Source organism: Kwoniella dendrophila, chromosome 11, assembly GCF_036810415.1.
Source record: "Kwoniella dendrophila CBS 6074 chromosome 11, complete sequence".
Taxonomy (NCBI): Eukaryota; Fungi; Basidiomycota; class Tremellomycetes; order Tremellales; family Cryptococcaceae; genus Kwoniella; species Kwoniella dendrophila.
In genome coordinates this window covers 543-18750 of record NC_089486.1, presented here as the reverse complement: position 1 = coordinate 18750, position 18208 = coordinate 543, and the positions used below count along the sequence as shown (strand labels likewise).

General features: G+C 40.2%; 4 protein-coding genes across 4 annotated transcripts; 2 read left to right on the top strand and 2 right to left on the bottom strand.

Annotated features, from left to right (window-relative positions):
• Window positions 1-283: 283 nt before the first annotated feature.
• On the top strand, window positions 284-2567 carry L201_007552 (uncharacterized protein; the record flags this gene model as incomplete). Its single annotated transcript, XM_066223258.1, has 10 exons — window positions 284-514; window positions 571-865; window positions 922-1032; window positions 1090-1200; window positions 1255-1460; window positions 1522-1586; window positions 1636-1719; window positions 1776-1963; window positions 2016-2164; window positions 2241-2567. The coding sequence occupies 10 exons, from the start codon at window positions 284-286 to the stop codon at window positions 2565-2567; spliced, it is 1767 nt and encodes a 588-aa protein (XP_066079355.1).
• Window positions 2568-3290: 723 nt separating this feature from the next.
• On the bottom strand, window positions 3291-5382 carry L201_007551 (uncharacterized protein; the record flags this gene model as incomplete). The annotated part of the gene is made up of 5 exons (XM_066223257.1): window positions 3291-4196; window positions 4249-4455; window positions 4697-4764; window positions 4820-5009; window positions 5068-5382. The coding sequence occupies 5 exons, from the start codon at window positions 5380-5382 to the stop codon at window positions 3291-3293; spliced, it is 1686 nt and encodes a 561-aa protein (XP_066079354.1).
• An 809-nt stretch (window positions 5383-6191) lies between these two features.
• On the top strand, window positions 6192-8985 carry L201_007550 (uncharacterized protein; the record flags this gene model as incomplete). Its single annotated transcript, XM_066223256.1, has 15 exons — window positions 6192-6256; window positions 6317-6341; window positions 6410-6458; window positions 6511-6583; window positions 6644-7116; window positions 7237-7287; window positions 7335-7400; window positions 7505-7657; window positions 7709-7730; window positions 7907-7961; window positions 8013-8083; window positions 8138-8271; window positions 8318-8565; window positions 8622-8870; window positions 8926-8985. 15 exons carry the CDS (start codon window positions 6192-6194, stop codon window positions 8983-8985), a joined length of 1794 nt encoding a protein of 597 aa, XP_066079353.1.
• A 908-nt stretch (window positions 8986-9893) lies between these two features.
• Window positions 9894-12151, bottom strand: L201_007549 (uncharacterized protein; the record flags this gene model as incomplete). Its single annotated transcript, XM_066223255.1, has 15 exons — window positions 9894-9920; window positions 9980-10094; window positions 10213-10332; window positions 10429-10472; window positions 10521-10618; window positions 10679-10784; window positions 10845-10859; window positions 10913-11070; window positions 11114-11280; window positions 11335-11523; window positions 11569-11579; window positions 11631-11788; window positions 11841-11940; window positions 11987-12091; window positions 12143-12151. 15 exons carry the CDS (start codon window positions 12149-12151, stop codon window positions 9894-9896), a joined length of 1422 nt encoding a protein of 473 aa, XP_066079352.1.
• Between the last annotated feature and the right edge of the window lie 6057 nt (window positions 12152-18208).

Genomic DNA, 18208 nt, shown 5'->3' with positions numbered 1-18208 from the left:
AGATGGATATTCTATTGTCCACATGACTCATCACATCACCAGTCATGCATCAGGTCCCGGCTCAACTTGATACCGCGCCTCTTTGACTTGGTTTTTAGCGTCTTTCAATGTAGTTGAAACAATATCCCCCATGGATACCCCAATTCAATAGTCTTATGATATCGGTCACTCTTTACACCGTTTGTATCTCGAGCAACAAATATAAAGGATGCGTTCTGCAAGACCCCCATGGGTCTCCTTTTGACCATTATTAGATGACCCCATTAAGCTGACTACAACAATCATGGTAGGAGCTACTTTCAGAACTTCACCCACAGAGGTCGTTAAATTGAATGAAGAACAAATAAAAGCTGTCTCACATCTTGATCCTGAACTTGTTAGAATTGGGCATGAAGTGATCGAGAAACAGAAGAAGGAGACTTTCCTTCAAGCATGGAGAAATCACGGTAGAGCAGCAGGATGGAGTATTTTCTTAACTTCTGCTTTATTAATGGAAGGGTTTGATACTGCTATCGTGGGTTACAATCCCAGTAACACCAATCAGTACTCATGCTGACTTGTAAATCACAGATCAACTCTTTCTTTGCTTTGCCAGCATTTCTGAAAAGTTTCGGAGTAAAAGGTAAAAATGGTAAACTCGCTATTCCAGCCAATTATCAAAGTGGTCTAGTCAATATAGCATATGTTGGTCAATGTATTGGTTTATTCCTAAATGGTTATTGTCAAGAAAGATTCGGTTCAAGAAAGACTTTTATTGGTGGTATGATTCTCATGATGGCGACCATATTTTTGGCCTTCTTTGCGGTTAGTTTGAATATGTTGCTAGCAGCTGAATTGGCTATGGGTATACCTTGGGGAATGTTCCGTGAGTGCTGCGCGTTTGTATAAACGTTGTCTGTGTGTTGACAGTAGCATCATTAGAAACGCTTTCCACTGCATACGCCGCTGAAATTTGTCCAATACAACTTCGAGGCTATTTGAATGCTTTTGCATCTGTCGGTTTTGGTGGAGGCAGTTTCATTGCTTCGGGTGGTGGGTTTAAATCTGGTTAGACTCAGGATTAAAATGGTCGCTGAATTAAATTCACAGTCCTTCGTGCATGTTTGAGCATAACCAACGCTTATGGATGGAGATTACCTTATGCTTTACAATGGGTTTGGCCACTTCCACTTGCTTTAGGTTGTTACTTTGCGCCAGAAAGTGAGTCCTCTACAATCCTGTAGAACATACCGATTCTGACACCGCTTGATATAGGTCCATGGTGGCTTGTTCGAAAGGGCAGACATGAAGAAGCAGAAAAAGTATTAATTAGATGTGCTAGACCTGGATTCTATTCTGAAAAAGAAGCTCAAGGTTATGTTGCTTTTATGAGACACACCGATTCATTGGAAAAACTTGATGCCAAAGGTGGTAATTGGAGTGAAATGTTTAAAGGTACCAATTTAAGACGTACTGAAATAGTAAGTTCTATCAGCAAACTGTGATGGGATTTTAGCTGATAGAGTGTGATATTTACATCAGATGCTGGGGGTTTGGCTTGTGCAACTTTGGAATGGAAATATCATTACTGGTCTTACTGTCGAAATGCTAGTTGCTTCACTTGATTCGCATTTGAGATACTAACATGATCTATAGGCTCGAAAACGCTGGTATGAGCGCTGCTGGTGCGTTCAACATGAATCTTGTACTTTCAGCTATGTCTATTGTTGGTGTTGCCATGTAAGAATCGGATTTGATTTGATCATCTATGGAAAAATGGCTGACGGATTGCACAGCTCATGGATCGCACTTGGCTGGACTGGAAGAAGAACTATCTACCTCACTGGTATCGCTCTTGAGGCTTGTTGTTTATTACCAATCGGGATACTTGGAACTGTAACCCAGACAAAAGCAAGACTTAATGCTATGGGTGGGTTGATGATCATCATTAACCTTCTTTTCCACTTCTCTTTGGGTCCTGTCTGTAAGTAACAACTGGTACTTTCGTCAAGTTCAGTCGCTAATTCAGTTGTCAGGTTACTCGATTGTCGGTGAACTCCCATCATCAAGATTACGAAGTAGATCTATCGTCCTTGGACGATTTGTTTACGTTGTTAGTGCGATCATCGGATCACAGCTTAGAGCTAGAATGGTTACTGCCACAGCATGGAATTGGCAAGCTAAAGTGAGCATCGTATCCTCATATATTGGAAAACTATGTGACGCGTAACTTGAGCTAATTTATCGAATACAATTTTTAGTCCGCATATTTCTGGTTAGGATGTAATTTACTTTGTTTCACTTGGACATTCTTTAGATTACCTGAAACAGGTGGATTCTCATTTGCTGAATTAGACATGTTATTCGCAAGTAAAGTACCTACAAGACAATTTAAAAAGGTTAAAATCAATAATGAAGCTATTACAATTGGTACTGAAAAACAAATATTTGATCATGATCATGATGAAAAAGATAATGAAGTTGAAATCCACCATGTTGAAGTGAAAGATGGAACTATATTAGATGAAGAAGAAAGACAAGTTGTTCAACATGAAGAAATTCCTGGTCATGTTCCTACACTCGCTTGAACAGTCTTTGATCCTTAAACTTACAGACGATGAATGGTACAGGAGAAGCAAATTAAAGTATAATGTTAAATTTGTTGAGATAGTGAAATTAGTATAGACGGTTTGAGTTTGTGATTGGTTACTCTTTTGGTATTTGATATAGTATATATAGTATGCAATTGTAAGCGTAGCTCTCGTTTGATCGATCTGCCTTTTTGATCCATCAATGACTAGCAGTATCCTCTGTAAAGCATCCGTCAATTAACAGCCCACAGTAGCTGGAATAGTGGGGACAATGGTGTGAACCTTCCACTATCTACAGGAATGACATGTCATGCTTTGTTAAACTTCTTCCCAACACATGGAGAAGGAATTTTCAGATCACCATCTCGGTAACCAAGCACACGAGGGTCTGATGAGTACAATATAATGAAGTAGGATGTTTCAGAGGTCACTAACTCTTGACACGTCCATAGACTATGTCAACTGACTATTACAAGTTCGATGCTGCAATGCGAATCTGCATTTATCGCAATGTAACATGAGCTTTTCAGAAGAAAGATCAATTCCGCGCAGTTCATGTGATGCAATATTCATATGGACCGTGGTACTAGCTATTTGACATGTTAATGCATTTGCTTCTCAAGATGATAATAGGAGGAGAAAAAGGGTTTTGTACACATATAGCTTATACTGTATTATAACGTTTGGACGATTTTGCTTCGCCATCTGACAACCCTCCATTTACTGCTTCTTGAACCATACTTCGGCGTTTTGTTCAATATTATCTTCAACTACAATACTAGGTTGAAGAGTATTACCTTGTTGCCAAATATTGAAAAGACCCATACCATTATCCTTGAAAACGGCGGTACCGGGCGAATAGGTAATAGCAGTCAAGCCTGATGCGTCATCACTATTTTCGTCATAGGTAGGCGTAATATATGAAGGGGTAATATTGAAAAGTGGTCCATCGGAAGGTGTGAACACATAATGAGTGATAAAGGAGGATTGATCATCATGAGCAAAATATGATTGATCCGTAAAAGTCAGACCGTATTGAGTGAGAGTTTGGTTCAAAGCTGAAATGGTTGAGATATTTTGAAGATCTGAAATAGGTTGTACTTTCCAGTCGCCATAAGCTTTATCTGTATATGTTCCAATAATGGTGTTTCGATCAGGTGCTGGTCTTGTTTGAGTTGTGCTATTGGTGGTATTTGAGCTAGTCAAAGGTGAATTTGTTGATGATTGAGAATCGGTATTTGTCAAGTCCAATAATCCAGCAAGACCCTTGACTGTTTTCAATTCCCAATTGATCGGCTCCAGATCTAAGACAGCATCAAGTATCATATTTCCTACTAATGAACCCATACTATCACCGTAACTTTGATCATTAACTATAATTACCATACCTATGCCGAGATCTGGAATCCGGATGTTGTGACTGAGTTGACCGAAAACTGATCCATCATGGGTATGAATAGTATATCCTCGATACGTGTACATGTATTGGCCAAGACCATAAGAGTATATACTGGTGATTCCAGGAATAGCAGGTTGATTGGTGAGAACTGACCAACTTGTGGTAGTTGCGGGAACGATAAACGATGGAAGGACTGTAGGTGAGAGCTCTTCTTTAAGCCATTTTATCTAACCGATGGGAAGTTAGCTATATTGTCATTCCTGATTATGCGGTACTTACCATATCTTGACCAGTAGTGATAACACCTCCAGTAGTAGCTATTCTCACACCGTCTGTATGATCCCACCAGCCAATGCTTTTGATTTCACCAGCACAAGCAGTAAGATTGGTTCCACCACCAGCTTGTAAGAAAGCTTGAACAGCTGATATACAAGTTTGATAGTTGATGTTTTCATGTACGAATCCATCAGTAATAGGTAAACCTGACTGGACGGCTTGGGTATAGTTGAAATAGGTGTTTGTCATATTTAACGGTTGAAAGATGTGTGTGTTGACAAAGTCTATGTATGTCGTACCGGTGAGAGTAGAGATCACTTGATCCAAAACAATATAATGAAGACTGTTGTATTGTGCATCATGTCGGAAAGGAGTAGAGGATCGAAGGTATTGAAGTCGAGAAACAACTTCTTTGGGGTCGTAGCTGATCAAGGACATCAGTTGAGCATACCAATAGGTGTGGAACTGTTTTACTTGGCCCAATCAAGTGATCATGTCTTGGTAGACCAGACCGCATTGCTAAATATTCGTCAGTTTTGTGTAAATGAACGATTTCAAAGGATATACAACTCACACATCAGATCCACTAAATCCGCATTCTCGCCTGCATATCCATCCATCAATCCGAATTCTGGTAAAATATCTTTGACCTTGGTGGTCAAGGATAAGAGTTGACCGTTGGATAACTTAGTGTTATTAGCGATAAGAAGGCCGATGGATACTGCTGCAAAGTGTTTTGAATTTGATCCTATGGCATATAATGTCTAAAAGAAGCAAGTCAGTCAGCGAGTAAATGTCAATTCAGTGCGTAGATACACGTACATCGTCTTCAAAAGCATGATTATGTCTATTTGCTGAACCAAGAGAGATACTTTGAGTTGACCATTCTTTTTGACTATGACCAGTTTTATTGCCAATATAATCTGGTGAAGCGACAAGGGCAACGTTGATACCTTTTACACCCCATCGTGCACGTATATCGTCAATTTTGGCGATTAGAGTATTGTTGATGATAGTCGTTGTGGCATTGGAGGTGTTTGTGGATGACGATGATTGTCTGGTGGAAAGGAAGGGTACGGATTGTACCTGTAATACCAGAATAGTGAAAGCTGTGAGTAATCGTATAAAGTATAGCATGATGGATTGGGTTGAGAGGTGATGGAGCTTACCAAAATGTTCGCTCAGACTTCGTCCTATTTATACCTTTTCTTCTTGCACCGCTATCAATTGATGATTTTGATGCCAAGTTGTGTATGAGAAGTGAATGTAGACGATATTGATGTCCTATGTTGATTGTTGATGGGGTATCAATCGGATTCACCGAGATCTCGGAATGCCCGATGACGTTTGTAGAGTCATCAATTGATAAGGAAGTTGTCTGTAGCCGAAGCGATGCAGTAGTGTGGGATCTACCCTGTTTTGTCGACGCACTTGTGTTCATTCCTGTCTTTAGCGCTTATTCATAGGAACTGAGGTGATTATTGAATCTTTTATGCAGTCGAGTCGTGTAGAACAATGAAGGAATGTGGAATGTGGGGTGTGGGATCGGTAAAGATACAACTACAGTATCAGATATTACTCGTATTGTCTAATCTTAATATCACATTACAGAAAAGGTAATCAAACAGGCACCGGTACCAATTCTCAGAATTGCGAGTGGATTACAAAGATTCGTAATGGCTCATCAGAATTTCATTAGGATTATTAGGATTATTAGGATTATTAGGATTCCCTCTTTGACACCGGCCCGAATCAACGTAAATTAGCCAATTATTAGCCAAGAAACCCCCCACGCGGAGCACCTTTACAAGTCGAAGATCAGCTGTTCACCACCCCAGATAAATGATAAACAATAATCTTAACAATCTCAAATTCGCAATCTTGTCGTGTTAAAACTTTGGTCATGGTTTACGATCTTTCACACCATCGATAATGATACTACCTAGATGTCGACAATAGCTCCTTTGATTAACGATACAGTGGCACCTGTACAGATTCGGTCCAAACTAGCGTGAGCTTCAATCATCGGTGGATACGGATAAGAATCTCGCTTACATCATAACTGGTATAGGTGTGCTGCCTGTCGACAGAATAAGGTGCGATATGGAATAAGTGATATAGGTGTTGAAAATATAAGTAGACTGATAGTCATTGTCATGATTAGGTCCGATGTCTGCGCCATGAAGGCTTGGACCATACATGCATGCGTTGTTGTAAGTTATATCAAAAATCAGTTGAATTTAGGCTTTCGCTGACTTCTCGTAGTAAGATACGGGCTCGCTTGCACCCCACCAGAAAGCAAAAAACGAGGTAGACCGCGTAGAGAAAGTAGTGACAGGTAAGTCGTATATATCCAGCTCACTTGTGTTTGATCTAACGGAAGCTGATGTCCTGGTAGAACCGGTAACGTTATAATTTCTGCTTTACAAACGAAACCATCGACCTCAGCAAAACGTAAATCTCCTAAAACATCTGGTGGATTATCAACAAATATGTCAAATCAAATACAAAATTTGAACGGCATCACTAACTTCTCACCTCAGCACAATCAACATGTAACATTTAGCCCAGATATTCGACTAAACAATCACGATCAAATTGTTGATTCAGACCATCATTTTGATCATTCACAGCAAACAGCTTTTAACCATGACCAATTCACATATGACATAACTGAACCTTCACCGTTGTCATCCGAGGCAGAGGCAAGCGCGAACAATCGCAATTTGGATTTATCAGAATATCTCGATCCGTCAGATCGACCTCTGCAGCTAAATCAAACTAATGCACCTTTCTTCTTGGATTATATGACTAAAGCGACTGAAACGGAGACTTCGCCGATTTCTAGATCTGAGTTTAGAGATGATCCTGGTGAGTTGACCATCAACCGATAGGAGCTGACAAACAGTCAACCTGATGATACTGTCAGAATCTGAGGCATCAGCGCTTGTACAATTGTAAGTGACAGGTTGAGATATCCTAGCTTACAAGATAGATTTCATGACCGTTTAAATCATCTGGTGGCGGTTCTGGATGTCAAGCGTAAGTCATTCCACTCTATCAAGCTGTATATACTGACAATGACATAGTCCACTCTCTCACTTACCTACGATGCACATCGACTGTACTGTTCACTGCAGTTATCGCTGCTGCCAGTAAATTCTCGCGGCCGGATCTCCACAGTCAACTCCTATCACATGCTCAGACACTTCTCACACGCGCAATAAACGACGGAGTAGCCGATGTTGGAGTGGTCCAGACTATCATGATCTTGATGTATTGGAAATTACCGGCGGACACGTCTTCGTGGAGAAAGATTGGAATAGCGATTCGGATGGGATATCAGTTATACTGGCATGTTCCAAGGACGGAGCCACTGCCGCAGGACGAGATGACGGCGAGAAAGATACTGGTGAGTTTTTAAAGGTTGATTTGTAATTATCTGACGAATTGAAATCTGTAGAACGCCGAGAGAACCTGGATGTGTGAGTTAATGGTTTCAATCACCTGGGAAAATCGGCTGACATCTTACCAGGTCTCTTCTGTTAGTAATCTCGCTCTGTGTTTGGTGTTATAAGCTAACCAAGAAGGTATAAAAGGCTTTGACAGATCGTAAGTCCCGATACCAAGCGAGATGATCTCGTTAGCTGACTTTTACCAGTTTGAGTTATACAACTGGTCTTCCTATAGCTATACAGCCGAATCACTTTATGGACGTAAGTGATGACCACGGAATCTAACAGAACGAACGCTTACCGTGAAATAAGGCTGGCAATTGGGCAAGAGAGCATACATACCTCGGTCCCTTGGTGGATCTACATCTCGCTTCTTCGATTGAGTGAGTCCCGGTTAAATCCATGAGTATTCCCATTCACCTTAACCATTCATCCAGATTATGTAAATTGAAAGATCAATGGCGTGTCATATGCGATTCAACTTTTCAATCTGCGGCCTACAATGAAGCAGCTCTAGATAGCGTTCACGATCAGTGCGAAGCTTTGTTGACGAGGTATTGGAGGAAAGAAGGTGAGTCTAGGACATATTGAAAAATCATGCTAATTCTGTCATGCAGCTCCACCTGTAGGATTTGAATATGAGAAAGAGCATGTTGGTTTGTGGGCGACACTCGACTTTATGCTTGTTCTCAAACGTCATCACTTGGAAGCCTCACCAAACGATCCTATTCGGATAGATGCTTGCTTGAAATATGCTTCTCGTATTACTGATGAAATAGATACCGTGGCGAATAATGGAGATTTAGAAATCATGCAAGATACCAGTTCCGTTATGGCTTCTTCCTTGACAGTTTTGCTAAGAAAGGTATGACATGTCTCAGTTGACCAAAAAACATGCAACATGCTAACACTTCCCAATAGATATTCCACTTAGCAAGCGTTACTCAGAAAATCCTTATCATCACGCTTCTTCAGCGTATCTTAAATTCATACACTAAAGCATCAGGAGCGGAAGTCAATACCGCGTCGGCGTATGTAGCGCGATTCGTACAAAGAACACTACGAGCTATTGGGATGGAATCGAAAGCGGCATCTCCTATACCTATCATCGATGGAACGATGGATAGCACGATTGTGGAGGATGTACAGCCTGACTTTATGGCGCAACTGGTAAGTGATAATGAGAGATCATAGAAAACGATCTGACTGCTTGATCCCCTTATAGCAAGAGTTTATGATGGTTCCAGAAGAGAATACCGGATTAAATGATGAAGATTATTGGTAAGTTGAGCTGTATGCAATTGAACTGTGTTGACAATCGTTTCAGGTCAACCTTGTTCTCTGTCTGAGCATGTCAGCCAGTGTTTTGAAGAGATGGACATGCCTTCGATTTTATATACGATATACTCATCCATTCTATACGAAACCAACTCTATCCTATCGACAAGACACCTTCGGCTCATCGGGATCCCAGACGTGGGGGATAGGTATGTGTATGTATGATAGGTGAATTCAACATGCAAGGGTGTTGTGACTCGGTGATAAGGCTAAAAATTGGAAAGCTCGGATAATAATCTCGGCTGTTTTTCGGTACATACATACCGTTTTTGCGAATGAAATATTGTGGGGTACATTTCGGGCGAAACTTATGGAATGCTTCATGTCAATTTCCAGCAAAAAACATGCGGAAAACTTCATGGGAATGACTGGCTGTGTTTGCTGCAAATTTGCGGAATATACATGGCAGTTTTTCCATAAGTTCATGAAGAAAAAACTTATGGCAGATACTTCCACAAGTTTGGCCCGAAATGTAGCCCCATTTTCCACAGCGCGGGGGGTTAGGAAAGATAGCTTCCGTGGCACGAAACTCCAATTAGACCACCAGACAGTGTATCAGCACTGGTTAAGCCCTGCGGGCGTTAGGGAGTTAGGCTGGTTAGGGGAAGGTTAGTGGCGTTAGGGTGGTTAGGGGTGAAGGGAGATGTTTAGTCCTGGTCCATATTCGTTACCGTAAATCCCTAAGGAAATACTTCAGGTACAAAGGTGACATTCCTCATTCAATGTTATGACTTGGCGAGCACACGTAATATGCCAAATACATTCGAAAACGATAAATACTGTACAAACGCATTAATTTTATTGATAAAAGCAACCGATTCCCAAAAAATGCCTAATATTCCAGCGAAACTGAGTTTAATTCGGAACATTCTGCTTGAAGAACTGCAGAAGATATATCGATTAATAATCTTTGCGGAGATAAAGACTCAAATCTGACTTACCTTCATCAAAGACCTCGCAGAATCCTTTGGTGTTCTTTCAAATGTCTCGTAGTCAACGTAGACACTGCCGAATCTGGGGATGAGACCAGATGCCCATTCAAAGTTGTCGAGGAAGCTAAGCAAAGGATATCGATCAGTTTTGACCAGAGCGGTCCATATATCATGGAAACTTACGACCAGCTGGTTGAAGGAAAAGAATTAGCGGACATCTCACCAGTGTTGGATCTACTCACCCGAAATACGATCTAACGTCCACTCCATCGATTTCAACCGCTTCTTTGAGAGCTTGCAAGTATCCTTTGTAATACTGTATACGACCTTGATCATCTAGATATATTTTCAGTAACGTAGACCTACACAGACGGCAGATTACGTACGGATACTATAAACGGTTTGATCAGTTAATATGTACCACACCTTTAGGTTACATAGCATCTGAGCTGACTTACGCTTCTTCCACGGTCAACGAGCTTTCATCTTTTATTGCCCATCCCTGTTAATGCTATCAGCCGGGTTCAAGATATTAGACGATCTGACATACACTCTCAGTCATGTAGATAGGCATCTTGTATCGCTGATACAAGTAAACGAGAAGTTTACGGAAACCCCAAGGAACGTCTCTCAGCCAGCCAAGTTGGGCTAGAACGGTCGACCGTTAGTGTCAATGGTGAGAGTGAATTAGGGTGTGGTTTTGCTTACATTCAGGACCTATCAGGCTACCATCAGGTCTATCGAAATCCATAGTTGTATATCCCGCAAACTCATCATCCGTTCTGGTGGCTTTGATAGTGTTGGTGGTGTAGGTCTAGAAACGAGCGGTTTAGCACATTTCAGATTCTGGATTTGAGATGAAATTCCAACTTACGTTACATCCGTAAAACTGGGTAGATATAGTCAACGAGTCTATCCAGACTTTAGAAGGAAACCACTCACCTCTGAACTTCCTTTCAGTAATTTTAAATCGCTCTCTGTAAATTTCGGCAACCTATCTCCAAGTGCTTTCACCATACTTTCAGGATAATGACCTAAATAGATTGGATCTGCAAACCATCCAACAGCGAAATCCATCTTTCGTTGAGCGGCCTCGATATCTATATAAACTGTGAGCTGAAATTCATCATTTGCTGAACTCACTTTCGGGAGAATCGTCAAATGGCTCAGTCCAGTCACCATTCAAGGTAATACCGATTGTTCCTCCTTGTTCCGACTTGTACTTGTTTATATACAGCTTGGCAGCGGTCGCATGGGCAACTATTTGACTATGTCCTACAATCCAAGGTTCGGTATTTGACTTGTGGCCACTGTATAATAAGACTATCAGCAGGTCGTTGAAGAGAAGAAACAGTTTGACTTACGGAGCAAATTGACCAAATCCGTGACCTAAAACAGCGGTACACCATGGTTCGTTGAAAGTCAACCAATGCTTAACTCTATCACCAAACGCTCTAAAACACAATTCCGCATAATTGGTATAATCCTCTACAATCTTGTCTTTGTCCAACCATCCTCCATATCGTTTGAAAAGTTCAAGAGGAAGATCCCAGCTATTGCAATTTAGCAAGGATCATGTTGTAATAGATCAGACTTACTGATATAAAGTCTAAAGAAGGAGTCAGCATTTATAGTGTATTTCCAAGTATGGTTCGCTCACGATAAAAGGTGTAAGACCGTTCTTCAAGCATTCATCTATAACATTATTGTAAAAATCTATTCCTTTTTGATTCACTGGGTCATCCTTTCCTCCTAAAGGTACAATTCTAGGCCAAGAGAGGGAGAAGCGGTAGGCGTTGGCACCAACAGATCTCATCACTGTTACCTAATCAGCGTTTCATCCTGCCAATCCACAATCACATTCACTCACACGCGATATCCTCTTTAAACATTTCCAAATGATTACACGTTTTCTTGACATGACTTCCATCTCTAATCTTTCCTTGTTGATCACAGAATGCATCCCATATCTATACTCGGTCAGTGCTGAATCTCCTGCAAATACAAGACACTCACTGAATCACCTCTGCCTGACTCTTTCTCTGATTCTTCACCACCTCCTTCTATCTGAGCTGAAGCTGTTGCAAAGCCGTAGAGGAAACCTTTGGGCAACGTGTGAGTCTACAAGTGAATCTGTCAACGTCATTCCTCATCGATGATAGCTACACTTACGATAGTCATTATGAAATAAGCTCGTTTGAGAGAGGTGTTTTTGACAGTGATGATAGCTTTGTCGATGTCGACTGTTTAATACGCTACATCCTGTCAGCTTTTAATATAGGTTGAAGGGTGAAATTCAGTGAAATGAACGGCAAGAAAGATATCGGTTCTTTATCTTTCGGTGATTATTATTATTGAAATCCTCAGTATACGGCTGATTTATACAGTTATATTATCGGTCTGTTGTTACGGCATCTCCCTCCCGGATAAACCACAATTATCGTCTCAATACTCAATACTCCGAAGTTTTTATCAGTTTCAGCTTTCGGTAGATATGTATAGCAGTGGATCATACCAAGTCATGTGGGATGAAGAGGTAATGGGATACCCTATTGTCCATCCGACCATGCATAACTTGTGTGATCTGAAGTTTGTATCGAAAGAGATGAGAAATGGTAAGCTAAGACGCGGTGATTTCATCGAAGTGGTGACCACGAGTTACCTTTTAGCTGTATCACATTGAAAACCGCTTTTGAGAATGCTTGAAACATGAAACATGCGCCTTAGAACCTCCTCCTCGCTGACCTTACATTCAAGCTTGTTGCATTGCTGATAACGAATATGCATATACATCTACATGAGTCTATAAGTTTGTTATATGTGTTACAATATGTATCATAGTACAATAAGGATATCTAAGCAGCTCGACGAGGTTCGTGAATAGTAGTCTAAGTAAAATTTTATAACGCTACTCAGTGCTTACGTAATTCCACATCTTTTGGTTAGCATCTCACGTTGATAACAGGAATACTGAATGACACTTTACACTAACAGGATGCAAAGATCCTGAGGAAATATCTTGAAAGGCAACAAGCTCATTATAGGTTCAATGTGGTTAGAAAGCTGAACGGTCGTTCTCCTGAAGAGTTAAACGAAGATGATTACAAGCATTACCAAAGTATTTTAGAGTCTGCAGATGAAACGGATAAAGCTTTCATAGCTTTTTTGAATATTACAGATGTATGTTTTCGCCTTCTGGTCTTAGTAAATGAAAGAAAGTGTTGTAATGCTCCCTTTCTCTACAGCGATTCGAAAATGCCAAAGTGGCTGAACTTAAAACCAAGCGGAAGCCGGTAGACAGTTTGGAGGAAAGAAAGAAAAAATCTAGATTTGGAGCTGGTCGTGATTAGTATCATGTTGTAATTCAGCTCAGTATACATGTAAGAGTAAAATTTGGATTATGTTTTATTAATAAATACTTCCTCATGAAATGACTCATCCAAGATATCCATAGAGCCACATTTGTGGTTTTTCATTTTCATTTTCACTGAAATGTATTAATTGTTTTTCGATGAATCAAACCGTAACGTTTCGGCGCATATGGCAATTATATGTTTTTGCCATTTTTTTTTTATCGCCTATCTTGATTTGGATTTTATCTCTTGATGGTTTATCGATCCGATTGCTTTGTGCTAGTTTGCGATTTTTGTCCAACCAAATCATTAGTCGATTTATATGCTTCAGCTTGACTGTCAACCCTTTATCATTGTGATTATAGTTTGGTTTGCCACTAAAATCAGTCAGCGTGGTCGCAAATTTTACCCTGTTTTGTTACAGACGAATGGCATTAGTTGCTGAACGGATTAGCAGGAGTAACTTAGCGTTCACAGACGATAGGAGCAGAATCAACCAGTCACAGCTCTTAAAACCAAAGTACAATTCAGCGAACTCGGTTCTGAATGCAGAGTGAATCCTATCAGGTCAACTATTCAATGATACTCGGTCATAAATTTGTCAGGCCTTGACTCTAGAGGATTTCTCTCACTTTTCTCTCTAGGCTACTTTTACGACCGGAATTGAAGGTAGTTCCGCATTTACTGAAACAGAATTTCAATGTGTTTGACTCTCTGCACTTTGCCTTGATCGATTCAGTATTCAATGCATCCTGATCAGATTGGCGATAGAAATTTCAGATGTACGCGAACATGAGGTGAAGTTGATTCACATTTTTCACCAGTAGTCGAAATAACTAAAATGGTTGAATATCACTCACGTAACGATAGAAAATATCCTTCTTTTGCGCTGTTCTTCAGCTTATCTTCTTCTACGGACAAACTCTGCCAGCATTGTTCCGCCGCAGACCTTCAGTTCCAAAACAACTTATCAGGAATCGCTTCACAAGCTGAACAAGTCTTGGGTTCGAGTACTTACTTCAAGATAGGAGGTTGTCTCATTCTTTTATTCTTGGGTTCGGTTGTTGAAGTTGTCGATTTATCTAGGAGGTGGTGCTCACTTTCCATTGATTGAAAAAGTTCTTGTCCTGCTAAATCTATATCGCCACTTGCCCATCCTCAAGGTGTGGATATTGATTAAATATCTCGGTCTTCCTGAAATATTTGTATTCACAAAAGTAGATTGAACCAGATTTAGTAGAAGTATCTTGCTTTTCTTGACTATTCTCCCCATGGACATGATTAATATTCAATTTTCGACTTTTCTCCAACAAGAAATATGATAACGGCAGTCTTCTGGTTCGACCGACCTTTTTTTCCTAAGTGATTCTTCCGCAAACAGCCTAAGATTTCCAGATTGTGGTGTATCTGTTCGAGCACATGCAATTTAAGCTCTGTTTCTTACGATTTGCCTTAAAATATAGTTTATAACCAATATTATTTAATTACAGATGGAGTATAAATTTTGAACAACTACTATACAATAGCTATTCTCCAGTAAGGGCATGATTTGCGGTAATAGGATATACTAACTTTCAGGTATGAAAAGACGTTTGTGATTGTGTTGCGAAAGCATTTAGGAGATTCTCATATGTGATCTACTTTTCGGTATAAATAATGCGGAGCTTGTAAACACACAAAATTGCATACAGATTACTTCAGCTTCCTTTATAATATACTCGTCAGCTTTTTGCAGTCTAGAGTGTGAAATGTAATTGAAAAGCAGCTTACTATAGAATATCGCGAACACTTCTGATTGATACTTCAACTAATTTAGTGTGCCGAAATGGGATAAGCCGATCATCTGCTCGACCTCCATATGCCATTTTGGCAAAACATGTTCCAGTCCGGCAATTATTGAATGGCAAGTCTAGGTAATTGATCGTCGTAATCCGGCTCATTCAATTTGACCGTTCTCCTCTTATGTACTTGGTGGACATCGTAAAGAGGATGAGGGTGGGCGGCGCGATCCCATATTCGCCCAAAACAAAGTGTTTGTTGAGATACCTGATGCTTTATCGATGGAATATCTAGCGGCACGACCAATGTCGTCCAATGTGATGGGGCATTTCTTGTATAAAAACGTTTTGCCTTGGATATCGGCCCAATCGGAATTTGATGGAGGTATCTCAGCTTGGTTTTCAGTCGAGATGACTTGCCTGGCGTATATCAGATGTTGGTAGGGACTGGCTTGGGTAAGCAATATCGCAGAAGTGTCTGAACGGATATTGTCTATCGCTTGTAACTTTTCAGTGTCGGAAACTTGAGCGGCAATACACTTTTCAAGGGCCTTGTCCTTTTTCGCCAAGAGAAAGAGCCGTGCGCCATGATCCAAATGACCTAGAGAATCATGAATCGTCATGACACCATCAAAAGCTCCTCGTTGTTTGAAAGAAAAGGGAAGAAACCAGGCGAGTAGGTAGTTTCTAGAATCGGTTACGCCACTCATATATTTTTCAAAAAAGAGATTGTTGACCACATCGATTGAGAGGTTTGACAGCGCCGAGTCGGGTCCTTCATCGGGTGTATCTGATTGTTATTACCATCGGCGTAGATCATGTGAGATCAAATATCTTTTCGGCAAAAGCTTTCCATGTATTGTCGGGCTTGGGAGTATTTTACTTGCCCGCTTGTTGAACGAGACCTGCACGGCGGTCCAGCCGCTTTAAAAAGCGACTTCGTACATGACCTTGAAAAGGCAGTTCAGAAATGAGCGAAAAATTTGGGCAATTGATTGGAGTTTCTGGCAGGGAAATGTCAAAACACAATTATAAGCTGTTATCTGTTATGCGCCATGCCTAGGAACACTTTGTCCTTAAAAGCGTTACTTACTATTCTTCAAAGATAAACGATAAGAATTCTTCAAGCATCAGTCATCCTAACAATATTGACAATCAGGCGTTTTGAGCTGAACTGTTACCGAAACGGATTGGTTGAACTGGTATCATAACATGGGTGGATCTAAAAGCTCGGTTTTCCAAAGGTGCCTTCTTTTCGTTCCTCCATATCACGCTAACAAACTGTTCTTGCCATACCTGTTGATGACATCAAGCAACACCAGAAGCAGGCCAAAGCATAGAAATATAACTACACCTTTACCAATACACACAGAAAGATTTTTGAGTTTGAAATCAGATTCTAAGAAACGCTAATTCAGCTAAACCATAAAAAATTGGACTCAATTTGATTACAGCGACATTTTAAATTGGAATGTCCTTCTAAAATTCTAATATAGTGATCAGTTTACAGGAAGATCTGAAAGGTTGAATTATGTTTTACAAATTTGACTAGTAAAGAGACATTCAGATCTTTAATTCAAAACAAATTTAACGATTCTTATTGAAAGTGAACTTTGAATGTGTAAATTGGCCAAATCCAGGATAATAACCATTCCACATTGACTATATGCTAATCGAGTTACATGATGTCCTGCAATACTATTGTTTGTGACATCTCGATATTTCCGGTTAACCTCTGACAGACAATCCACCTTATTGAGTGAAGGTTTCTCTAAGTATCTCTACTTGGTTGAGTCATTGATGCGACTCTAAGTCTGCCATTATTCTAGTGGAGTGGTGTCAATCGATGAAAACCACTTGATCGACAGATAAATTGAGACCTCTAAATCCGCAATCCATCTAACCTCCACCAGGTAAAACTTTATTCGTTATATATATTCATAGACCGACATCATAATATACTTTTGATTCTCTAAAACAACTAGATGGGGGATAGACCAGATTGTTGAACTAAATCCTAAATTCATTACATCGTCGACTTTAGTCGCCATTCTTTCTATTACCTTGAAACCTCCAAATCCAGTTAAAAGTTCATCCGCTACTACATTTTGTGGTTCATGTTGAAGATGAGCACAGAAGGTTACAGCCGGGGTTTGTCATCGAAAAAGCTAGTGTTGAGGAAAGTATAGCAAATTACTATTTGTTGAGTTTGGTTAAGTGACAGGAATAAGATGTTTACATCCGACAGATGACAGACTTGACGAACTCACACTTTGATCCTTAGAAGCTACCTAACACCATCACATTTACTATATCAATCTCCTTCTTGCTAAGTAGAGTAAGTTGTTTTCCCATTTTCCGAACAAAGCTTATCTACCTTTAGTTTCTTTCATCAAAGAAAGGCGGATACGCAACAAAGGTCAATCGGCTATTCAGAATGTGAGCCGCACAGCCTAAGTATTGAAAATTTCGATCAGCATAACACATTCGATATCCTAACACATCCGCGAAACCATTGATTACCCTTACTCACATAGTTGAAGCCGAATAAAACCTCAAAGTCAGTGGAAACAAACTTGTACAAGCCATAATTATCATGCATATAATCCTTCTCTGTAGATAATTATGTATATGCTACACACGTGAAATAAGCTCTATAGAGTATTTGAGGGTCAGCTCGTTCATTGGATATATCACACAGATAAAAGCGAAGGAACAGGCGAAATGAGAGGACACACACTTACCATGTGCAGTAGATTTCGATCGGCTTCAGTGGGTTGATTGTACTACATTCAATAGACTATATGCATACCTCTGGCTCAGCTGAAGTGTTTTGAGTAAGGATGATAAGAGATATCAGGAATATATCAACATGCGAAGAAGCTGTGGAGAATTGTTATCGAGTGTTTGGAGGAAACGAATTCCTGTTGAATGGTGTTGTAATGTAATTACAATCGAATGGTAATGATCTCATGCCCGCCGGGCACTGACAGTATACAAAATTCTAATTAATCGTAATTACGGGTATATACCTTTAGTTACTGTTAGAACGGCTTTCTCGCTAACTTTCACTTCTTCAGAGTCACTATTCCATTCGTCCTATACTC